This window comes from Suillus subaureus (genome assembly GCF_016647635.1).
Source record: "Suillus subaureus strain MN1 chromosome Unknown BJ212scaffold_15, whole genome shotgun sequence".
Taxonomy (NCBI): domain Eukaryota; kingdom Fungi; phylum Basidiomycota; class Agaricomycetes; order Boletales; family Suillaceae; genus Suillus; species Suillus subaureus.
The window spans coordinates 369,595-394,386 of NW_024538571.1; the positions used below are offsets into that span (position 1 = coordinate 369,595).

General features: G+C 46.8%; 5 protein-coding genes across 5 annotated transcripts; 1 reads left to right on the top strand and 4 right to left on the bottom strand.

Annotated features, from left to right (window-relative positions):
• Positions 1–1,399: 1,399 nt before the first annotated feature.
• BJ212DRAFT_1480623 (uncharacterized protein) lies at positions 1,400–3,904 on the bottom strand (the record flags this gene model as incomplete). Its single annotated transcript, XM_041340122.1, has 10 exons — positions 1,400–1,798; positions 1,841–2,193; positions 2,285–2,421; positions 2,468–2,610; positions 2,663–2,800; positions 2,854–2,986; positions 3,046–3,266; positions 3,338–3,458; positions 3,514–3,639; positions 3,696–3,904. The coding sequence occupies 10 exons, from the start codon at positions 3,902–3,904 to the stop codon at positions 1,400–1,402; spliced, it is 1,980 nt and encodes a 659-aa protein (XP_041193326.1).
• A 2,842-nt stretch (positions 3,905–6,746) lies between these two features.
• Positions 6,747–7,785, top strand: BJ212DRAFT_1502252 (uncharacterized protein). Its single transcript, XM_041341587.1, has 3 exons — positions 6,747–6,839; positions 7,075–7,218; positions 7,268–7,785. Exons 1-3 carry the CDS (start codon positions 6,753–6,755, stop codon positions 7,604–7,606), a joined length of 570 nt encoding a protein of 189 aa, XP_041193327.1. The 5' UTR covers positions 6,747–6,752; the 3' UTR covers positions 7,607–7,785.
• Positions 7,786–10,334: 2,549 nt separating this feature from the next.
• On the bottom strand, positions 10,335–12,450 carry BJ212DRAFT_1271401 (WD40-repeat-containing domain protein; the record flags this gene model as incomplete). The annotated part of the gene is made up of 2 exons (XM_041330956.1): positions 10,335–11,137; positions 11,187–12,450. 2 exons carry the CDS (start codon positions 12,448–12,450, stop codon positions 10,335–10,337), a joined length of 2,067 nt encoding a protein of 688 aa, XP_041193328.1.
• A 1,146-nt stretch (positions 12,451–13,596) lies between these two features.
• BJ212DRAFT_1480627 (uncharacterized protein) lies at positions 13,597–17,504 on the bottom strand (the record flags this gene model as incomplete). Its single annotated transcript, XM_041340123.1, has 16 exons — positions 13,597–13,623; positions 13,678–13,969; positions 14,020–14,192; positions 14,244–14,320; positions 14,371–14,518; positions 14,579–14,685; positions 14,739–14,764; positions 14,826–15,112; positions 15,168–15,387; positions 15,455–15,990; positions 16,044–16,199; positions 16,253–16,613; positions 16,663–16,922; positions 16,975–17,034; positions 17,086–17,383; positions 17,443–17,504. The coding sequence occupies 16 exons, from the start codon at positions 17,502–17,504 to the stop codon at positions 13,597–13,599; spliced, it is 3,090 nt and encodes a 1,029-aa protein (XP_041193329.1).
• A 5,553-nt stretch (positions 17,505–23,057) lies between these two features.
• BJ212DRAFT_1480628 (uncharacterized protein) lies at positions 23,058–23,665 on the bottom strand (the record flags this gene model as incomplete). Its single annotated transcript, XM_041340124.1, has 6 exons — positions 23,058–23,165; positions 23,218–23,261; positions 23,313–23,324; positions 23,380–23,433; positions 23,483–23,572; positions 23,626–23,665. The coding sequence occupies 6 exons, from the start codon at positions 23,663–23,665 to the stop codon at positions 23,058–23,060; spliced, it is 348 nt and encodes a 115-aa protein (XP_041193330.1).
• Between the last annotated feature and the right edge of the window lie 1,127 nt (positions 23,666–24,792).

Below are 24,792 nucleotides of genomic sequence, written 5' to 3' on the forward strand. Positions count from 1 at the left end.
TACACCTATGGAATCATCACTTGGGGATCGCACCATTCAGATATTGATCAACCAATTCATGGTCTCAGCTACCCACCCACACCTACAGAATCATCACTTGGGGATTGCACCATTCAGATATTGATCAACCAATGCCTGGTCTCAGCTACTTGCCCACGCCTACAGAATCATCACTTGGGGATTGCACCATTCAAATATTGATCAACCAATGCCTGGTCTCAGCTACTCACCCACACCTACAGAATCATCACTTGGGGATCACACTATTCAGACCATCATGATCCCTATACTCCCCTCCAATGGTCTCTGATAACACCTTCAGATGGTTCTCATACCACCCTATACTACCCTCTGATGGTCCCTGTACCACCCTCCTATGATCCCTATACCACACCTTCATGATCCCAGCTATACCCCCCCAATATGGTAAAAAAATCAGCCCAAAAGACCCCTGACACCACTCACGTTATGGGGAAAGCGCATGGGAATGTTCACAAAATTATGTCCCAGGTGGGCTGGGAAAGCATTGGCTTTGTCCCATAGGACTTATCCCATACCTACAGTACAATGGGAAAAACCAGAGGAATCACACCTCTTAGGTTAATACATGTATACAGGACTATCAACCTAATAGGTATACTTTTGGGGGTGACTGAAGTGGTTTGACTGATGAGACACTCATCAATGATAAATAATGCACATAATGAATTAAACATACTAAATATAAAAGCACATTCGGTGTTGGAAGTCTTCAGCAATTCAAACATGCTAAGCTGCATCGTAGACCCCTTCAACACCCTTTGGAAGATCTTCATATAGAAGACAAAAGAATGCAAGAACTGGTAGAAGACACCAAGAGACATTTTAATGAAGGTGAATATGGACCCATATGAAAGTTTACAGCCTTTTGTATCATGCTCAGAATGTTGTGCGTCTGAATGGCAAGTAATCAAAGATATTTGGCCCTGTTGATATTGTGGGCAAGTCAAATTAAGCCATCAGCAAAACCACTCAGGTCTTATGAGGCCTTCAAGGGCCTGACAAGGCCATACAAGCCTTCTACACTGCGCAAGGCTAGCAGTCCCATGAATGAAAACACTCCTGTCAAGAAAGGTGCTACCAGGCTTGGAGATTTGCATGTTGATGCAAGGCTTGTGAGGCTACTCAAGGCTTCAGGAGGTTACATGGTCTTCAAAGGTTACACGAGGTAGATAGTGAAATGCAAGGCCATCCAGGCCACTGTATTAGTAGAACCAGTAGACTAGAAGACAATGACAACAATAAGTACTGCAACTCAAGTGAAGTATCAGTGCAAGGGGGAGACAGAACTAAGCACAAGTGACCAATGAAAAAGAACAAATGAAATCTGCAAGAAATTGGAACTGCAATGATGAAGACACTAGAAACCGTTGGGCCGTTTTTGGTGAGTAGGGTTCCACTTCATAGGCACACATTGAACTTTGGCAGCTTTCTTCCCTTTCTTCTTGGGCAATGGTTCGGGTTCAAACAATGCACCACTTGACTCGTCTTCAGTTAACTTGGGTAGCGGGGACTCAGGTCGAGAGGGGACTGGTGTCTCCTTGTTGGGAGGTGCCTCATATGCAGGTTCCTCTGGGGCCTTGACTGGTTGAACACATTTGAGCATTGGAAGACTTGGAGTAGGGACCAGCTTTTTTTTGACAGGAGGTGCTTTGACATCATCAACATCCTCATCAGATTCAATGAGTTGAGTGCACTTGGTCTTCAGAGGTGGGACCATTGTTTTCTTGACAGGAGGTGCTTCAACATCCTCAACATCCTTGTTGATGAGTCAAGTGCACTTGGGCTTTGGAGGTGGGACCATTGTTTTCTTGATGGGAGGGGCTTCAACATCCTCAGTGTTATCGTCAGACTCAATGAGTTGAGGGCGTTTGGCCTTCGGAGGTGGGACCGTCTTTTTCTTGATGGGAGGTGCTTTGACATCCTCAATGTCATCATCAGACTCGACAAGTTGAGTGTGCTTGGTCTTTGGAGGTGGGGGAGTAGTGACAAGTTGGGGGTGTTTAGTCTTCAAAGGCAGGGGACGAGACTCATCTTCATCCTCAGATTCCTCATATGTATCAAGATGGCCACTGCGACACTTGACTTTTGGAGGTAGGGGGGCTGCAGGTTTCTTCCTGGCAGGACCTTGTCCTTGGATAACAGCATTTGAGGCTGTGAGCCAGTAGTGAGTGAGGTGTTGGTCCCTGCCAGTTGTTTTGCTGTATCATGTAAGTACTGATTCTCCGTTGTAGCAAACACATACCACCTGCAACCTTAGTCTTCATAGCACTACGTCTAGCCAACCTCTGAGCTTTGATATCTGCAATGTCATTTTCTTCATTGTCATTGTCTTCATTTTCTGGCTTCTTAGTGAGAGCTTTGGTCTTCACTCCGATACAGCTGCAAGCATGATCAGTAAAAACAAAAACAATGCTTCAAAACATACGCCATCCACCATGCCATGGTATCTTTGACCCATGGATCCTCGTCATCGTCAAGCATGTCAATGATGCTCCAAAACAATTCCTCAAGATTCATAGTGCCAATTTCGCTGGTCCAGTTTTGCGCTTGACTGAGTGTGAAGTACATCTCAAAATGAACAATCAGAAGTGTAATCAATAGAGCAACAGAAATAACTTACAATAATGTGAACTATTGTGATGATGTGTTTTGTCACTGATGATAAACCGAATGCGTGGTTCCTTGCTTGTTTTGAGGCTTTGCTTGAGGTAGACTCTGACATCACAGCCAAGGGACCAATATACAAGTGAGCATAAAACTAGAGTGATGATTAGATAGAACATCAGCAAAGGCAAGCACAGCGTGACTCACTTGGGTGATGATGTGGTTTCTGAAAAGACCCTTAGTCTTATCTTGTGGGTCGTAAATGCCATGTTCGTAGAAGCCAGTAGGCCAACTCATAGCTGCCATCTTGATCTTGCCTGACTGGAGTTTCTCCATCCCACTGTAGCAGTGTGTTGTAGTATTAGTGAGCTGATAGATGTAATCAATGAGATAACTTACTCCTCTGGGTCGCTATCAAAGATGTGAAGTTTGTTGTGTGGACAGAGCCAGTGGGCAAGCTGAGGATGTGCAATGCCTTGCATAGATTTATCTTCAACTTCAGGAATTGGTGGATCAAGTGCGTTGTTCTTGCTGTGCATGTTGAGTGGCACATACTTGAGTCCTTTGTGTTTGACAGAACTAAATGCCATTGACTGAGTGTCACTCATCCCTTTCATTATCTGGACAAAATTGGATCATGTCAGAATCAAATAAGAGCACATATAGTCATATACAGAGCGCATATACTCACCGCAGAGATGATCTTAGATAGTCTGTCAGTAGAAATTGTGTCAAGCTCATCACGAAGACTCAGAACAAAATCCAGGATGCCATTATACAAGTGCAAATGGCATTCTATCACATCTTTGGTCCTAGTATTCATAGTAAGTATCAGTGAGGGATGATCACACACAAAAAAGGACTTACAGATCAGAGCTGATTTTGTCTCCACGATCATGCTGGAGACCAAAGAGATCAAGTACACAGGTAACTTTTCGTCCAATGTTTCTATACATCTCAATAGGGTCGGATATCGCATTTGTATCATCTGATCTGCTTATCATTGTTAGCTCCAAGCTAAATATAATGTAGAATAATGATAAGCTTACTGTTTAATCTTCTTGCTGTGATTGGTTTGTACCACCTGAAGCAGCTCATCTGTGCTATTCCTGTGTTTGCTTGATTGCAATGAAGATCCAGAATCAGACAATTTCTTGTGCTTTCTTGATTCTGACAGTGATGAAGATCCAGTTGAATAGGACAACTTCTTGTGTTTTCTTGGTGGCAATAATGACAAAGATTCAGAATCTGATGACATGATAGCAGTTAGGTGCAAGGGAACAAGGCATGCTCATAGCCAAGGAGATTAAAGTGTGGTTATGGCACATGCTCACATCAACATAATACAACCAAACAACCCACTACCACTGCTGGCATCCAAAATCACTGCCACTTCACTCTGATTCCTCTGGCATCACCCCATGCTACTGCTGAATATTCTATCATCTATCATTCTGATATTCCTCATGGTGCAATGCCCAAACTATGGGACTGAAGTTTCTGACCAGGGCCTCTCAAACCATCTCATTTGCTGGTGTAAATCCCAGCTCTCTGTCACTGAAAATGTTCTTGATCAGCACCGTAAATGCCAACACCACGAATCACCTACTGCTACTGGTGTGGAAAACCATCCTCCACCTCAATCCTCAACCCCACAGCCAAGTCAGACGCCATTGGAGCATCATCATGGTGATGTGAGTCGAATTTTTTATATCTGATGATAGGATTCTTATCTCATTCAAAGTATGATGATGTGCAGATAGAGTACTGACAATCTGGACTACCATTGTGGAAAAGGCATCTCCCTGCACACTATCGTGACCAACTCCTGTCCAATCCTATTCCTGTACCTGTACTTCCTGCACCTGTTGAGCCTGATGCTCCAGCTGCCAACAATATAATGGATGATGATTTTCAACAACGTGTGGACTGGGTGCAAACAGAGCATGATTCATTTGATCTATTCTGCAAATATCCATACTCCTTCCCCACCTATGACCCCAAGAACCTGAGCTACCTTGACCACCTTTGTGATGCCCCTACCTTTCATCATGTTGATGAGGCCATTGAGCATGATCGTCCATGGTGGGCTGGCTTTGGTTCATCACTGGAAGCTGTCCATTGGGATTATTTTGCACCATTTCTTAATGCTTCAACATTTTGACTCATGAACTGGTTCTATAACTCATCTCTCCAGAAATCAATCAAGGACCTTAGACATCTCATTGACGATGTTATATTGGCAGAAGACTTTGACCGAGAAGATTTATGTGACTTTAACCCAACACATGAAGCCAAACGTCTCGATAGGGCCGAAAATGACCCTTCTTCATCTATCTTTTCATCCGATGGATGGCATGAAGCCTCCGTCAAAATCTGCCTGCCCTGTAAGAAGGAAAAGTTTGATGCAGAAAGTGATGTACCTATGTTCGAGGTCAAGGGACTCTATTATCAGAAGCCTCTGGAGGTTCTCAAAGCTGCATTCGAGGAGGAAGGTGCGAAAGGTTTTCATACTAGCCCTTACAAACTATTCTGGCAACCTGACAAGGACAAACCACCTGAACATATTATTACAGAACTTTACACATCTGACGCAATGCTCCAAGAACACGAGAAGATCCGTTCCCGGCCCCACAAGCCTGGATGTAATCTCAAAACAGTTGCCACAGCAATTATGCTATGGTCTGACTCTACGCATCTTGCCAGTTTCGGTAATGCTGCCCTGTGGCCAATCTATATGTTCATTGGTAATCAGTCAAAATATGTTCGGTCGAAGCCAACATCCTTCGCAGCTCACCATCTCGCCTATATTCCAAAGGTATGTTAATTTAACAGATAATTTCGCTTGTTTGTGCTAATAATAGTTCCAGTTACCAGACATGATTCAAGATTTTTATCTCCGATGGTTCAGGCGGAGCACTACAGTGGCTGTCCTCACACACTGCAAATGGGAACTTATGCATGCTATATGGTCATTTTTGCTTGATGACAAGTTCATTGATGCATGGGAACATGGCATAGTCATGAAATTCCCTGATGGCATTTCTTGCAGAGTCTTTCCTCGGTTCTTCACATATGCAGCTGACTACCCTGAGAAGATTCTTCTCACATGTGTCAAATTTCTTGGACAATGCCCCTGTCCTCGCTGTCTTGTCAACAAGTCCAAGATTGACAAATTGGGCAACAGGGCAGACCGATGGCAGTGAGAAAAAGGTATCCAAGTTGATGACCATCACCATCGATCCATGATTGAACATGCATGTGAATTCATCTTCAAATTGGGTCGCAGTGTGGTCAGTACTTTTGTCGAGAACTTAATTGGTGTAACATCAATGGTTCCTACTCAGGTTTGTGTTTTTTTGGTGAATCTGGTCAATAGTAGCTCATCATTTGTACCTGCAGAATGTGTTTTCTGAGAAACTCTCAAAATTTGGCTTTGACTTCCACTCGATGCTTGTCCCTGATTTTATGCACAAGTTTGAGCTTGGCACCTGGAAAGCAACACTAACACACCTTATCCATATTCTTCATGCATCTGGGGGTGATCTCATTCCAAGATTCAACAAAAGGTTTCTTGTCTCCTCCAAATCTATTCTAAATGTTTTTACTCAAAAAAAATCTAGATTTCATTTGGTCCCAACATTTGGCCAAGACACAATACACAAATTCAGTTGTAATGTCTCTGATTTGACAAAACTTGCTGCTCATGACTTCAAAGATCTTCTCCAGGTAAAATATTAATTTTTGTGCTTATGGTCTTGGAACTTAGATTTGTCCTCAATCAGTGTTCTATGCCTGTCTTCAAATCACTCCTTCCAGATGACAACTCAATTATTCTCAATCTCCTCTTTGAGCTCTCCACTTGGCATGCTTTTGGAAAATTGCAGATGCATACTGAGACTACACTGCATCACTTCAATAACTGCACAACATGTCTCGGCAGAGCTTTGCACAAGTTCTGCAGTGTAACATGCAGCAAGTTCGACACACATGATCTTCCACGAGAGACTGCCACTTGTACGCGTTGACAAGGTACCAAGGCAGCAAAGGGCAAGGGGAAGGCTGATGTCACTCTACAAGCAGCCTCAAAGCGACAAAAATTCAACATGCTGACATATAAGCTTCACGTGCTCAGTGACTATGTGAAATCAATCTGGCTGTATGGGACAACAGACAACTACTCGATGCAAGTTGTAAGTACTACACTCTTCACATCATATGCAAACAATTTGGCTGATTACTTGACAGGGTGAGCTAGAGCATCATTGTGTCAAGTGGTTCTATGCACGCACAAACAAAAATCGATTCACATGAGGCATCACCAAGCATCAGCGATGGGAATGGATACTTCACAGGTTGAGAGATAAACATGAGCAAATACAAGTGACTCAAAATGACCCACCAATAGTTCCATCAAACACTACCAAGCAGCATCCCTCTCTTCACTTTGTTGATCAAGAACCATTACCCTACTGTTCACCAGAATCTCATTACCAAGTCTCAACCTCAAAAAAATTCCATTGGGATATCTCTGCATGGCTTGGCAAACACACTGATGATATTGCCGTTCATGTGAGCTCGATGACTTGTCATTCAAACTTCGTACTGAAAAGATCTTAAGGACTTCCTCCCACACCTCAAAGAACATGTCTTGGGATGCCTACTCGGTAATCAATATGAAGGTGATGAAATGCAGTTCATGGCAGCACAGCAGAACTCAATTCACATCATCAATAATCAAATTTATCAGCACAAAGTTCTTCACATTAAGTACACTACCTATGACCTCAGTCAAGCTCAAGACTCTCTCAATCCATGTACACGAGCTGATGTAATGGTCCTCGCACATGAAGATGAGAATGAGAATCTGCATCCATACTGGTATGCTCGAGCCATCGGAATTTTTCATGTCCTTGTTCAGCATAATGGGCCTGAGTCCCAAAGCTCCACACCACAGTGAATTGACTTGCTTTGGGTTTGATGGCTCAGGCGTGACTTGACTTATCCCTCATGTTGGGCAGCAAAACATCTCCCTCATGTCAGATTCCTAGATGCAGATGATCCCTCTGCATTCAGATTCATAGACCTGATGCATGTGGTTCATGGCATGCATCTAATTCCAGTGTTTGCATGTGGAGGTTCACAACAGATTGCACCAGACTCTATTGCCCATCACATATCAGACAGACCTATGGACTGGAATTTTTTCTATGTTAATATGTTAGTTTTTATTTTGAGTAGCAAGATGGCAAGCTTACCTATCCTGTAGATTTGTGGACCAAGACATGTTTATGCGCTACTGCGGTGGTGGTGTTGGTCACAAGCCCATCTTCGAAGCCACAAAATGTCTACTTGATGATCACGATGCGCTTGACAAACTCCCGTTCACAATGGAGAAGGAGTGTGAAGCTCAAGATTCCAACAGTGAAATGGAAAGTGATGTTGAGGAAGACTTGGATGACAATGGCGAGGGCAAGGACAAGGAAGGTGAGGGTGAGGGTGAGGGTGAGGATGATATTGAGGGTAGTGGTGATGAAGATGGGGATGAAAATGAAGACGGGGGGAGCAGTGAAGAGCATGATGACAAGGACATTGAAGGAAATGGAACTTGAGATCCACTCACAACAGAACATCTCATCGACAATGATATTGCAGATGAGATGGATGAGTTTGGGTATACTGGCCTTGATCAGGTTGTTGTCAAAGATGAGGACAATGATGCACCATCAGATGACAATGATCTAGGGGCAGAAGATGGTGAGGGGCAGGATTATAACAAGGTTGAAGGCATGGGATTTGCAGATCTATAGTGCTGAGGATCAGCCTGAGTGCATTTGGAAGGCTGCAGTGCAAACAAAGTTCCATTCATGTATAACAAGAAGTACAGGGTAGTGACAGCATTTAAATGCAGAGCAAACACAACTATGACCAGAAGGTTGGACTCAGTGGAGTGACTGCATGGGACATGTAGAGAGAGACATTATGGACTCTGCTGTGTCACTTGTGGGTCTGCAATCTGGATAGGTTGGTGGTGCAGTAGATGGGACAAGACATTGGTTGTTGTAATTGAGAGGGTTGATTCTCTGGTGGGAAGTGGTGGGCAGAAAAGGGTGGGCAGCTGTGAGGACTGGGTATTTAAGCTTGCACTCACCACTTGGTTGATGGACAGAACATCAAAATGGGGCCAGAACAGGTGCACATCGAGACTGGGCTAAGGATGTGCCTACACGTCAGTAGAGTAAGTGCGAAATCTGGCAGAGGTCAGGTATGGTGATGAGCAAATGGAAATTAGGTAGTACCAACCGGTGTCAAAAGGCCAACTTAGTCCTTGCAAGAGGCGTGGGAGGCTTGCAGGCATCTTCGGGCACGATTCGTAGTGCTTGCGAGGGGTATGGGGTCAGCGAGGAGTCGAGGAAGGTTGGTGGGACAACGCGTCATGCTTGAGAGGTTGGTGACGTCAGCGAAATGGCGTGGGAGTCCTCCCGGGAACCGGCGTGCCTTTCTGGTTCCGGGCGGTTTTGCTGATGGCGAAAGAGCTCCGCAAGGTAAAAAGTCGGCAATGCCGACCCCTAGTTCCTAGGAGGGTACTAGGAAGTTCGAACACAGAAAGCAAGTGACAGTCTGCTTACAAATTCTGTATGAGTCATCTATCTCAGAGGAACAAGAAAAGCAGCGCCATTATGCTCAGCTCTGAGTCTCCGACACTAACCCCTTGGTCCTTGGAACGATTATAGGTCACTTCCTTCGTCTATCATGATAAAGGGCTGTCTAGGGGAGACTAGTACTCCTTCCATCCGCATCGGGAGTCCATCGCAGTAACACACTCCACAACCTTACTGCCTACATCTGAATCTTAGCTTTACGAACCGCAGTAGGCCGCGACATTTTGTTCGAAGAACTTTCCGTTGGAACGTAGGATTCGTCAAGCGCCACATTATAGGTGGCTAGGCTGTCCACCCCTCATTGTTGCCCAAAATTTTCTCGTACGTACGTCCTTCTGCATCAGATCTTGCCTACATAAATATGTTTGTTGGTCCACCACGAGAACACGCAACGCGGTGGTGGAGTCGGGGTCATGCGAGGTGCCCACTCAAATCATGAATCCCGATAAGCATGAAAACTTGTCTGGGTGTTAGTCTGCTTTGCTATCAGTTTTTCTCACCTAGGAAGAAAATCAAATGCATTATCGATCTGATAGTGATTTGATTTGTACATCGCGACTGGACACATGATTGAAGCGACTTGGGCAAAAACCCGCAGGGTTTCTTAGCCCGAAACATCGACCCGAACTTAGCAGAAAGGAGTCCGAGAGTGAGTCGTGATGGGCCCCTACACCTATTCTCCAAACACCGAACCGCTGATGGCGAGGATCATGTGAGGGGAATGAAAGGGGAACAGAGAAGCTTCCCATTACAGTATGCTCCAAGGGTTAGATGATAGGGGATGGACTTTTCTGACTTTCCTAGATGAAAGAACCAGAGGCCCTGTCCTCCGCCTCATTACGGACACTGTAATAAAGTTCTTCCCGTTCAGAGCTCAATGTCTACGTCTACCTTCTGCAGCAAATAGCGACACGCCACAACTACATTCACGACATGTAATATGTAGACCTAATTAGAAAGATTGTTCCGGTGCTCTATTCAATCCATCGTGTATTCGTGTATCAACAACTTGGTTATCCCCCACTTTCAAACCTCGCCTCGACTACGCGCTTCCGCAAGACTCAACTCAATCGCAAATTTCAAATCCTCATCCATTTCGTCTGAATCCAGAGGCGCCAGGAGCTCTCCCTCGGACCGCCTATCATGAATTTCCATGCTCGAAGAAAACGAGGCACTAGACGTGCGCAAGATAGGTGTGCCAACATGTGGGGATGAAGCTCCATGGGATGAAGGCGGCGACCGTAAGGGTGTACTCCAAGCAGAACGAATATGCTCTAGGCTGCTGGTCGATGAGGAGATGCTAGAGCTGATCGAGGGAAAGTGTTCGAAAGAGGACGACGCGCTGCGAGCCACTTCCGGCAAAGACCTTGTACCCGTCGAAGAACCGGGCAGGGATGTAGGTATCCTGAGTGGGCTTATGGTAACGCCAGCTTCCATAGGTTCCGGGACGAAGACAGGAGACACCTGTACTTTCTTATTGGTCATGGGAAGGGCGGCGCGTGGATAGGTACGGGAATAGATAGAACTGGGAGAAGACTGGTTGGCAGAACCACCCGCTGTCAAAGAACTTGAAGCGACTGGCAAGAAAGTTTCGTCTTCAAAGTCAACCTCGAAGACACCCTCATCGAGGGTATGGGAAACTCGGCGATGCTCCTCTTCCTCGCGGGAGAGCATCAAAACATATTCTACTGCCTCTGATTCCGACAGTCCAAGCACGTTTAGAGTGGAACGTTGCTCGCTTTCTCGCCCCATGGTATGCCGCGCATATGTATTATCCTCTTCTAATTCACGTTTGGATTCGTTGATGACCTTGTGCAGATTGTATCGCTCTGCAACGTTCGATCAGTTGAGAATTTACAAAGAGTAAAACGTGCATACGTTGTCCTTTGGAAGTTGGGTTCCTATTCGCACGAGCATGTTTGCTTTTGTGCGGAGCATCACGGTGGTGTACTTGTCCCACCTTCCATGACATCACCCTATTGTCAGCAATGATGACTAAAAGTTCTTTCTCAATCACAATCTTGCTGACACCTCCAACTTCGCGGCCCGGTCCAGTACGGGGAACCGGGGACGAAAACAACCTAAGAGGCTCCAAGGTGAGCGCGTCCCATACCGTCGTTGTCCCGCGTGCAGAGCCTGTGGCAAAAACGACCGAGCTCCAAGCAAGCGCAGTCACGGCGTCATCCTCGTGAGCCTCGAATCTACGGGAGGGTACGACGGAAGAGGATGTTTGAGGGGTGTCCCAATCATAAATGCCAACGGAACCTAGCAAATCACCAGTAATGATGAAATTGCAATCATCTGGCTGAGCTGCAAAGACAGGTTCTATGATGGAGTTGTGTCCGAATGAAGGATCACCAAATGCGGTAGTTTCGTATTTGCCGGATGTGAGGTCAACTACAATACGATAGAAGAACGAGTGATCGGAGTACCCGATGAGTAGCGCTGCTGTTGTCTGTGAGCGACGACGGACACGTAGCACAGTTGGTTGAGGTTTGGGTATGAATGCATCCTGGGGAGATAGTTGCCCCTTGGAGATGGGCGACACGATGCGATGTTGTGCAAACGATGCCGGGCTGGATAAGTCGTCCGAATGGACTTGTCGGGACGATGTCCAGAAGATAATGTCTCCACTACTTAAAGCACCTGCGATGATGCCATCTGCAAGAGCAGAAGATACCTTAAGGAACGGATCGACCACAAGCGATTGGAGCTGCTTGTCACTAGACCACAAGCACACAACCGTCTTGGTATCCCACAACTTGACTTGCCCGTCGGCGCCTCCGGATACAAATCGGTTAACAGCAGGATCCAACGCAATCTCGTTCACAACGCCATCATGATGATCTTCGACTTTGCATCTAACTAGCTTTGAAGATGCACGCCCAGGATCCATGACCCGAGCAGCCGTAGTCACCGCCACTTCCCCGTTACGCTTTCCCCAGATAGCCCTGGCAGTGCCACCATCGGAAGTGAGACTGCAGGTAGAGACGTTGGGTGTAAATTCAACATTAGGATTTCCTATACCCAATCCTGTTCCGGCAGCATCGAGGTACCCCTTAAGAACTTTGCCGCTGAGGGGAAGTGAGCGAGCCACTACTCCGTATTGAATTGAAGATGTGAGGAGACCAGACTCAGACATCAAATGGACGCCGTCGATGGTAGTGTCTTGAGGGGAATGAGTAATCGTCCCATTCCGCGAACGTTCCCAGCGTCTGAGATAAAAGATAAGAGCAGAACTGAATGAGACACATCTACAAACCTCCTCAAGTTATGCCTCATGATAAACTCCTTTCGCCAAGTGCGTTCTGACTTCCTCAGTAAGAGAATCCTCTCATTCTCGAGGTCATTCTCGGGTCCGATCCCAAGAAATTGGTTGATAAAGGCCCGATACCATGTATTATCATCATTTATGTGTTCATTGAAACGCCGGTTTGTCCTGGAGAGTGCAAGAAGCGACGGGGGGGAGAGGAATGAAGTGATGTGAGTAAGAGACTCGGCGGGAATGTCGAGAAGACTAGTGGTGCTTTGAAAGGTTCCATGACGGGATTCTTGATAAGAGTTGATTAAAGTTGGTTTGGCTGTCACGTTGTCTTTTCGGAATGTGTCTATAAACCTTATGGGCATATAATAGCAAAGAGATTCGAATGGCTTTAGTTGCGGACGCAGAAGACTGTCTGCGATGTGGTAGGAGAAGGTCAACTATCAGGATGACTAAATTCCCAGTATTTGATAAGAGGAAGATCGTGTGATTATGAGACTCTATTTAGCGTAGATCCGAGCCACTGCACTATCACTGACTCCGTCGCAGAATCTTTGCCTGTTCGTCGACACGATCTTAGGGTGGTTTGGCTGGATCGAGCGTAGCTCGAGGTGCACTTCGATCGTGTCAGACTTGAAACGGAGAAAAAATGTAGGAATCGCTATTGCTTTGGTGATAAATTTGCAAATTGTCCGCGAAACAGAGTATTAAAAGGGAGAGGTGGGTGGGTACAAAAGAAAGGATGTCCAGAGTGAGAATGAATCCGAGCGAGCTCGAGCTCCGAAATGAAAGGAGCGAATGAAGAAAAAACTTGAAATGTCGCTTCCGCTCAGTTGGATGCGTGATCTTCCGCAGGCTCCGTTTTCCGGCACAGGCTTGCTAACATTTGCCAACGTTAACGATTCTCAAAGTAAATGCAATCTATATAGCCTTCCTGCTGGGCAGTGGATACCATTTGCATATTGATTAATTAATTTACACCGAGCAGTACTGACAAAAATGTTCCGACATCATATAATTTCTAGTTCACCATGCCATCCACGCAACGAAAGACTATACAAAAGTGTGAATTCAAATTCCAGTTCGGTCGTGCGACTCAAAACATACCTTCGGGTATCTCCTCACAATGGCTTTGCGAGTTTCGTCCACGAGCAAGATCCCCAAAGCAAAGGTGAATGGAAGACCCCAGAACATCCCAGGGATAGGCCTCATGTAAAACACCCGCTGGAAGCCAGCTCCATAGAGGTTCACGATGCAGATCAATATCGTACCCGTCATGCCGACAAGTACCAGCAAGTTGCGACGCGGGCCCCATAGAGGATTTGATTGCAGTATCGATACTCGGCGGTTGCGAACCGATAGAAGAGTCCCGTACTGTCCGATGGCCACCGTCACATAGCTAGTGACTCTTAGAATTAGCATCGCGAGAGCAAAAAAAAAACGACGCACTAAATGGATTCACCAACGTAGACGAGCTCGGTTAGTTGTTCGAGGGTGAGAAGAGGTTGGTTTGCCCCCCAATTGTTGAAAGCCAAGATAACGTCATAGAATCTGAAGCCGTGTTGACTCATGTACAAGAACCACATCGCCATCGCGCAGGGCCATAACATCAGTCCATAGAACTGGGCAAGTATATATAAGCACGTTTGGGTCACCGAGGTCATGAAACGTACCAAGTAGACATGGAAGAAAAGGCGCCAATCCGTAAGCCTGTCGGTCCTGGCGTTGCGTGGTTTGCGCCGCATCAAGTCTACAACAGGAAGTGAGCACTGGAAAGCTGATGAATGCGTGAGCACCCACCCCACTCCGGCTGCTCATACATTAGCGAGATGGACATGATGACATCGTTGGTGATGCAATAGCAGACTTGTTGATACGAGTTCATGGGAAGCTGCATGCCCATTAATACGTATGCGAGGACCGCCATGAATTCCGAATAACTTCCGGCCTGCGGCACCATAAGCATTGAACCCGCTGAGATTATACTGCTTCCGCAAATGCGACTTACAGGCATGAGATACAATGTGACTTTCTTCAGGTTATCAAAGACCAGCCGGCCCATCTCTATCGCGACAGGGATGGAAGCAAAGTCATTCTTCAACAAAATCAAGGCGGCTTGAGAGTGATGGTATTAGTGTCATCGAAAAGACCATCAGAAAAATCCATACCAGCTTCTTTGGCCACATCACTACCGCTACCCATCGCAACACCAATATCAGCAGCTTTCAGAGCGGGTGCATCGTTGACACCGTCACCAGTCACAGCCTACAGTATTGTCGCCGCGGGCCTTGATTTCCTCGACGATCCTCATCTTTTGATCAGGCGTGGTGCGGGCAAACACAATTTCAGTGTATTGCCCGACGATGACATTCCAGTCAAACGGTGTGAGAGATGCGACATCTTCTCCTGTAAGTACTAGGGAGCGGATAGGATCATCATCGGATGGCTTGATAAGATAATAATCTTTCGGCGAGACCTTCTCAGATGCAGCGGCTCGGACATCCTGGATGGTGTCAACAGCATGCTGGGTAATGATACCAACCTGAAAATGGGGGTCAATAGGGATTTTGTGGCGGCGGAAAATAAAGAAAAACTACCTGGCGTGCAATAGCTAGAGCAGTAAGCTTAAAATCACCAGTGACCATAAAGACCCGAACTCCAGCTCGTCGAATAACACCAATCGATGGCAATACATCCGGGCGAGGGGGATCGCGAATTCCAACTAGGCCAACCAAAGTTAAATCGCACATTTCCGAGTACATGAGATCTTCCATGTCGTTCGGCTGAAGTCCAGTCTTGATTTCTTCTATGGGTTTCCTACATCTATTACCTCGGCAATCGATATTAGATGTCAGGGTGCTAAGTCGAAAGTGCTCATACTCACAGCATGAGTACTCGTTGGCCTTCGCTTGACCAATCCTCTTGAAGCGTGGCGAGCGTCTGCTTCGCCTTACTTGTCAACTTGACGACCGTCCCATCACTCTGTAGCACACTGCCGCAGGAAGGGAACAAAACATCAGGAGCTCCCTTGACGAACATCCATGTCGACTCTACGTTCTTTTCAGCAGTGTTGACCTTGGAAACCACGGAAAGCATCCATTTGTTGCGGGAATTGAAAGGGATCTCAAACTTCTTCTCATATTCCTGCTGAAGAGTACTGGCATCCACACCAAGCTCCGGAATTGAAAGGGCCTCGGAGAAACGTAAAAGGGCAGTATCAGTCGGATCGCCCTTGATCGCACGATCCCGCACAGGAAGGTGGTTAGTTGTTGCGTCGAATTTTGCGCCGTTGCAAAGCCTCGCGATCTGATGGAGTGTCTTCAATGCAGAAAATACTGCAGGGTCTGATGCCTTCGTAACTCTCTCGTTAATTTCGTCGACACCAAATACGTCATCAAGGAAGGCAATGTTCTCTACCATCTGTAGGTCCGTCAGCGAGCTAGTAACAAGAGCTGATGCATCGCTCATCTTACCATCTTTCCCTCAGTCAACGTGCCTGTCTTGTCGGAACACAATACAGACATGCATCCTAACGTCTCGATGGTCGCCAGGTTCTTGACCAACACCTGACGTTTAGCCATGCGACGGGCAACAACAGTCAACGAGAGTGCCACACAAATCGGGAGGCCCTACAAGATGTCAACTAAGAAGGAAATATAAACTTTCACTGCTGGCCACTTACCTGGGGAACGAAAGCAGTCAAGCAGCCAATTGAATTCACGATGGCAACAGATGCGGTAGCATCATACCCAGGATACGTTGTCCGTAACCAAACGCCGTATAGAAGAATTGACAAGCTGAAGAAAAAGAGTGCGAGACACGAAATGATTTTGGTGAAAAACCACACTTCTTTTTGGATGGTGGTAAGCTTGAACTTTGTTTCTCCCGACATCTTGACAAGGCGTCCCATGACGGTCCTATCTCCCGTGGCGAACACAACACCATGGCATGTCCCTTGCACAACAAAAGTAGAAGTCAGTGCGAGATTACGAGTCTCCAGAGCATTCTCGGATGTTGCATCAAGAGCTCCCGGTACCATTTCGCTGCAATTGGACTTCAGCCAAATTCCAGTACCTAGGACAAGGAACAGACCTTTCACCCGTCAGGAGAGAGCGATCAAAACGAAGGTCGGACGATGCCTGCACGACACGCATGTCGGCCGGGACACGGTCGCCAGCGTTGAGCACGGCAACATCACCAACTACAATGTCAGAAGCTTTGATTATTTGTTGGTTTCCGTCCCTAATGACCACAGCCTCATGTGCAATCAGAGATTTTATCGACTTCATGATTCTGCTCGCGTTCCAATCGACCAAAGCATAGAATGTAGCAGAAAGAATAATGACGAGGAGCTGTAGTTGATGAGAAGGGGGAAATTGACCACTAAAGTTGAAAGTTACGAACCAACAGCACGGCAACACCAAGAGTGAAAGCTTCAGGAGGCCCGAGTGGTTTATAGCAGAGCTAACACGCATATCAGAAAAGTCACGATGACAAGTGAACAGCGGCACTCACGATAGTCAAGATAAAAGCGATCCACATGAGAAAGTTGAAGCCACCAAAAACATAATTAAGCGTTTTCTTCCAGTAGACGGTAGGTGGGGGACTAATGACATTCTTGCCATCATTCTCCCTGCGACGAACAGCGGCAAGCTCCAAACCGACGGTGGGATGACTGGAATACCGGGTATATACTTCGTCGACACTCAGTAGGTGGGCATCTATGCTTGCAATTGCGTCCGCTGGATCTGGCGGTGATTTGGAAGCCGTTTGACTCTGTTTCTCTTCGGCGCGAACTGATAATGTACGGTATCTGTTCGTCGTGAGGTCAGCGATATACCGCACGGGAGGTGATGCGAATAGAATACAAACGCGATTTGAATGCCATAACCTTTCCCGGCCCCGGGCTCAGGAGAGGGTGTTGCGCCCGACATCGAAGCAACTTACTTGAAGATCTTTGCTTCCTCCTGTTATTTATTAAATACTATCATCAAGGCAATGCATCAACTGTGCCTTACCAGACGCGAGAATTTTTAGTTCTCACCTAGAGGTGTTTTCGCTATTCATGCGCCGGCAGAGCACCCGAGACTGTGCGAGACATCACGCAGGCATTGTCAGTGATCTAGTAATGCTGAAAATCTAAATGAAGCAGACCTTATTTTCAGGACAGGTCATTTCTCGCGCTGAAAACACGGTCCTAAGGGCGCCTGTAACGGTTCAGACCAGATTTTCAGGTCAGATTACTTCCCACAGAGGTCAATCAAGTGTCAGGCTAGCTGTGGGGCACGGGTGTACTCGAGAGAAGTACTTTGTTGTCGGCATTGACGTGAATCAGGATATGGAGACACGCCAAATGTGTTTTGGCGGTGGAAAACGCGCCGATGCACGAGATGAATTCAACGTACTGTACCTGGCTAACTACAATGTTGCCACATCGAAAACGACGCGGAAACAAGTGTTTTCATCCCGAACCTTGTGGCTGACGGCAAGCTCCGTGATATCACAGCCACATTGTTTAAAAATAATTTCGCCTCAATAAGATTAATCTAATCTCAACTGTTTACATAAGCTTTCCTGTCGTGGGATACGGAAGTACAGTGTCCCTGGATACGGCAGCAGCTATGCGACGACTGCACATAGCACGCGCTCGCTGGCGACGAACGGATGTTGATGGGGAGGAAGCCAGCGGCAAGGTTCGCGTCGATGATGCCAGCATGTAGTGCAGGGCGCAGGGCAATATATTTACCTGCGAGGCATATAACTTCGGCTACCGAAAAAGGTTGCGTATCCCATGAAGACGAAAAAATGAGTCTGTCTTTGGGACACGCTACCGCATCCGGGCTCCTGCCAACAAAACGCGTGACCCAGAGCAAGGTGAAACGAGGATTCTTGCCTGGGACACGCGGGTTTCGCCGTGGAGCCCACCGCATCGAGAATGTCGTAGTCCATTGTGCCGTCATTCCCTCTGTAGCAATTCAGAAACTCGAATTTTGCGAATGGAAAATTTATCCCTTGCACGGTACAGCATACTACACGTTCCTACAGCGTATTCAGAATTTTCCGCCACGAAAATGGTGCAGAAAACACGTCTCTGTGCCTCTCTGCTTAAACGTCACTTCGGGGTCTTCGATAGTCACATGACGCGGGAAAATCTCGGCCCGCTACCCCTTGACAAGGAAGTTGGCGGTTACGTAATTTGACTGCTCTGAATTCTTGGCTGTCCGTCTTTCTTCTGATACGGTCATGACGGGCCCCTCCGGGATCCACAAGTCCACAAGTTTTAATGAATACAGAAATTCTCTCATGCAACGGCGCCCTACAATATTTGCCCACGTTGCGCGCATGCGCCCTTGACGCACAGCAGCGCTGCGTCCTCATGCGTATTCCGCTGGCGGTCCATCGGTCGCCTCCCCCACAGTCTCGCCACCTGGTGATCTCTACCACCCACGAACTCTCGTTACTCTGGTATGGTCGGCACGCTGCTGCTCTCGTCTGTACCTTTTCCCGTAACACTTTTGTCACCCGTGCGCGGATTCTACCGTGTTTGGACTTTTTATGATAATCTGCCAATAACCGAGCAAACTTTTTGAAGGTCACGATAACCTGGGTACTACATACTACCATGCACACGCAGTGATGCCACTGCAATCACTGCATCAACTTCTTTCGCTCTCTGCTCGTCTGTGATGAGAAGACCTTCATACATCCCCCAGCGGGAAAATGGACGGACCCATGAGGTCTTCGGCAGACCGTTGCGCACTTGACGCCTGTTTGCTGATATGGCACGGGGGCCGCTCTTTCTATATATGTGGGTGCCTTGGCTTCACCTCATACTCCGCGCGGAATCCCGTCACACTGGATGTTCTTACCCTCAGTGTGGACAGGTGCGGACCGTCTAGCGTGCCAGGCAGTGCCTTCAGGTTGATCCATCGGACCGAGCAATTGCAGGTGTCCGACGTTAAGCTCTAGACTGCTGTCATGATAATGTTAGCGCAGCGATTGGTCATATTTGGGGAGTACAGACGACGCTCAACGCTGTTCCTCTATCCTTTCTATTCACGTACGTGGTATGGTACTCACACTGCTTGCAATCCTGTGGTAAGGTACGTAGTGGCCAAGCTAGGCGATGTTTGAGCGACAACCACTCTTCCCCCCTTTCTTGAATTTAATGTATCTGAGGCTAGATCTCGTTCGTTTCTGTCCAAGGACTTCGCACCTCCCAGTGGGCATAAATACACCGTGCAAGGTTGCATCGATATGCCGCCGCCCATCAGTGATCCGAAGATTGGAATAACAAATGAGGAAGTGCGGATCCGCCTGGATGCGCTCAGCTGGACGGGATACACCAACAGGCTAACGTCGTTACTTGGCACCTGTACAGACCTGTACGTAGTAAAGTTCTCATGGCACGTCCCGGGTTTTCAAAATTTTACATCGAGATCAATCTCAAATCAATCTGTTAATTTATTTTTGACAAAACGCTAATTGCTTTAAGATCCCCATTTGGAGAAGAAGGCAGCGTTCTTCTTTCCACGACCCCTGTGTGTATATATGTAACGGTCTCCACCCTCTACCTGAAACATGAAACTCTATATGCTTGGATGACCAAAGGATGACCCGTGTTAGGATCTCACCAAATATACGAATATACAAGTACGTCCGTCATTGGGAGAGGGAAGATTAGTACTCATATTATTTGTGACTATATTATTAGTTCGTTCGGAGACGACCGTGAACCAGCATGGAGCATGCACATGCACGCATAGCTATAACCCAGGAAGGGATGTATTCGTGGGACTCAACTTAACGTCCAGCTAAGAATGAGTTCTGCAGCCGCTAAAGCCATGGCTTCCGCGCATCAGTTAAAAGATCCCTGACTCCACAAAATGGGGAGGGTTCTGTCAAGGCACCGGTATTTTTGTACGCGCATGAACCGATTTCCTTTTTTTTCTCTGCTGTGGGTCATATACATAGCTTGCTTATTTTCTCGATCCTGCACAACCTGCGCAATCACTTGTTTTGGCTCGATCTATGTGATCAGGCTGTTCTAGGCTGGCGATTATCCGTCGTCCCTTGTCCCGTTGCCTATCTTCGCATCGTTGTGTCCCTCATGTTGGCCTTCATTAATATCGGGCTCCTGCCTGTTATCGCCTCATTTAATCTCAATATTCCACGCCCTCATGTCGGACGTTCTCATTCGCAGCCTCGTGAATGATTTGTCGAGGTCCTGACTGCTTCTTACGAGGATCACTCTCTCTCACCACCTACGTGGAATTTGAAGTGATCCACACTATCTCGCACGATGTTGTCACCGGTATGCACTGGATCAGTGCATGGCGCGAGGTTGTTTGCGGTGACAATCAAGTCGTTCATAACCCCCACCGCCTGTCGTCGGTGCGCGGGGGTAATTGCTCCTTCTCGTTTGATACGTCTTCCGCTTATCTCCTTCAGAGCCTTCTTGAGTTGTACCTAACGTTCGCGAGCATTCCGTCCCTCCGGTAGCTTTGAAGGTGAAATTTAATCTACGTCCCAATGTGGGGCTGCTCTGAGCTGCAGAACGCGTGCCGAATCTTTTCTCGATGGTATTTTCTTGGGTTGTCACGAGTTCGGTGTTCGCTCTAGTGTGTTTTCTGACAAGCCCAATGTGTTAAACAGGTCATGTTTCCTACTATGATGCCTTACAGAAAACCGGTCTTACAGCAGTTGAAGATCGTCGCAAAAGTCTTCTGCGTCACTTGTTGTTTGGCGAGTGTTTTTGATAATGTGTATCTGATGCTAAACACATTGGTCATACTGCATATAGAGATCTGAGTTAATGGAACACATGATGGTCATATTGATAGCAGCCAATAATTGCGCTATGATTACAGACAATTCGTGGACAGTCACTTTGAGTACCTCCAATGAAGCATCACTGCCTCGGGTACCTGATTTTATGTCGACTCAAAGCTATTAGTATATGACTATATTTCGAAACCGACGTGCACGTCTAAATCCAGTGTCATTTTTAGCCAGTTTGGAGCAATTGTCAAAATTGGCTTTGGAAGCTGCTGGTCTTGGTGGTCTGCTTTGAGGGACAAAGGATCGGTGAATTGTGGCGCATTTTGCCGCGGGTGTTGTGTTAAGTAGTGAAGATAGCATGATCATTTGTCGTGAAGTTGCCAGGATCATGGCTGTGGAATGGGACTAGGGTATGACATGGGTTGGCCGGGTCATACCGCACACCCGACCCGCGGGGTGCTGAAACTTTCGAGGCCTACCCCGCCCGGGCCAGAGCTGAGCGGGTGCGGGTCACCGGGTGAGGACTATGTGCGAAACTGGTATGATGTGGACGAAGCTTAGTTGTGCGGAATAATCCTGTCTTCTGTTGACAGCACATGCTCGCAATGACACAATGGGCCTCGGAGTATACTTTGAAATTAGGCTGCGAAGGTTTGCTTGGCACCCTCACATTCGGACCTTGAGTCGAGACACCATGCCGCTGAATACACTCTTCGATGCCCCGATTGAGGTTTTTCGTTCCTTGTCCAGTTTGCATGCGTTATTGGTGATGTGGCTTGTGATTGACAGGGTCAGTGCAGAATGAAATTGAATGAAGAGGGGGACATACATATACTAATCTTGTCGTCAGTTTTGTCCCAGACATCGAGGTCCGTGACATGAGCTTTTGTTCGTCGTTTTTTTGGTGGCGGAGACTCTAACACGGGAGCTGGCGATACCAGTGTGTCGCCATCGGTTTTGTCCCGGACATCGAGATCTGTGGCCTCAACCTTTGTTCAACATTTTTTAGCGGGAGGCATTAACCAGCGAGGGGTCAAGCTCAAAGATATCGCCCGATGGTATACTTGGAGGGGTGTCACGGTCCGACATGGGTGAAATTAATGTTGGCGTGTTGCAACTCGTGGACAGCATGGTTGTTGACAATGTCACGGTCACCTGCTACAGTCGACTTACGGATCCTACCCTCCTGCCTAGGACGGGTTTTGAAAGGGAAGGCTAGCCTGAGATTAACATATCAACGTATGAAGAGTGCACACGTACATTATATTGAGTAGGGTTTATACTTGGCCGAAGAAACAGCAGTGTCAAACCTAGGTAAGCATAGAACCATCTGGTCCGCTAGTACATTGTCAACATCTAACATGTTGAACGCGGAACGAAGGTGTGCTGGAACACAGATAAATTCAGACGCCAGGAAGAAAATAACAGTTACAGCACGACTATCCATGGGGATAAGAAAGACTGACCTGTGCAACAGTGCGCAATGCAGACACTGACATTATTTTGTAGGGGCGGGACGTACTAAGTACTAGTATGAGTGCTCGATGAGTGCTTATTGATAGACTTCGTCACTTGCGGCCGTACGACAAGCACTGTAATATGAGAGCATGAAGCACCATAGGAAAAGACAACAAGAGAGGTCCAGGAACATATGTCGTACAATATGTAAGGGCACTTGCAATGTGCACCTATAGAGCCGCCGTTCATTACCTGCCCGTAAGAACAGTGGCTCTCTGTAATCGCGTTACTTCGACCGATGTTTTGACTACTGGCTGATAATGGTACTGTAATTGCGAGAAGAGGAGAATTGAAGTCTACAGAAGGGGTGAGAATCATCGCAAAAGCACTTTGTGCATGTAGACTTACACAGACGCTGACGAGACAGACATTCATGAAGTAACCTGCAATATCTAGGATCATGCGTCAGTTGCAGCCCCCAAACAGCATTGCTCTCGAGGTACCGATAAAAGCGCCTTATTGATCTTAGTTAGGGTGTCAAAATTCATGTGCAGGGTTGCTGGTACTTACCAAATGGCGGAGAATCCGGCATACTGGCCCTGATCTGTGGAAGTGCGAAAAGTACTGCAAACCTGTCAGTGGCGTATCTATCAATCCTCTGCGGCTCGCACACCTGCTGTCGAGATCAAAATAAGGTTGTCATTAACGCTCGCACGGAACAGCACCAGGACTGTCATCCATAATACGGTAACAGAGAGAACCCCTATGGTCCGATGAGAACAAGCTAGACCTTACATGATAGGTAGTAACTCTCACAGTTTGTGACAACTAGAAGGAGGGCGAACGCCTTGACCATGTTTTGTCGTTGAACAGTTAGGGCTAGTGCATACAACGTCTCGTTCCCTACTGCAGTCGGGTAAAACGCACTGAAACCAACCCAATTTATCATACTTCCATATCAAATGACGCCAGATATCGGCAGTGATTGATTGCTGTCAGTATCAATGGCTAATAGCGATACATATGCAGAGTCCCTGCAGGGAATCAATGATACTAATATCTGAGGAGGAACGAAGTGATACCCTTACTGATCAAATGGGTAGTAAAGAGTCGATGCTTGCTTCTGTAGCGTATACGGAAGAAATGGATCAGTGGGCAAAGTTGTATCATATTCTTCTGCTGGCAATTATCTCGAAGATGCTCGAATCAATGCATGGCGCAGATATGGACTAAAGCTCACTTTCTTCCGGGTATATATGTCACTGGTGAAGGATTTTGAATCATTGACGGATCAAACGTGCCTATTGGGCTTGTTAGGTTCCAATTTACACTGGCATTTCTAATGGGCAATATAAGGCCAGATTTGAAAGGCGAAAGTTCGCTTACTCGTTTAGGTACAGGGCGACATTGTTGACGAATTGATTTTGAATACAGATATCGTTTGATGAGCCTGTATACTGATGTCCACAGGCGCCAACAAGAGACCAGTGAACCTGAAAACTCTTAGACAAGAATGTACAGATGTCAAGACGATGCTCACAGAAAATGTCTGCCCATCGAGGTCGATCGAGAACATGTCGGCGAGCCTAAAATATGTCAGATTTTGACTATGGATAACAAGACCAGAAAATTCACAATACAAGCTGTGTGTTAGTAGTTAGCGTGAGTCTATTTTCTTTGGATACGGGACTTACACCAAGGGATCCGCTGACATAGAAGAGGCTCAACGTAGCATTATCCATGTTTACTTAGGTTTTGAAGTTCGCGTTCAAATAAACCTCTGTGAGAACGACAGAGGTCCCTGCGAACAAGACAAAGATGATCATCAAGGTTGCCACCGGCCCATAACGTATCAAAATTGGGTGCCGTCCTATTATACGTTGTAAGTAGGGTGGTGGCGGCATCACTATCCTCAAGGGTAGGAAAGTTAATTGGTGTGGTATTCGACTCGCAACTCACTTTTAAGCGATAGCACTTGTCTAC

What these genes read in the sequence shown, in the direction of transcription:
- BJ212DRAFT_1502252 (XM_041341587.1), top strand. Translation starts at nt 6,753, where the DNA reads ATGCTGACATATAAGCTTCACGTGCTCAGTGACTATGTGAAATCAATC. An exon ending in ACAACTACTCGATGCAAGTT is followed by an intron (nt 6,840 to 7,074) that starts GTAAGTACTACA and finishes AACACTACCAAG; the next exon opens with CAGCATCCCTCTCTTCACTT. An exon ending in CTGATGATATTGCCGTTCAT is followed by an intron (nt 7,219 to 7,267) that starts GTGAGCTCGATG and finishes AAAGATCTTAAG; the next exon opens with GACTTCCTCCCACACCTCAA.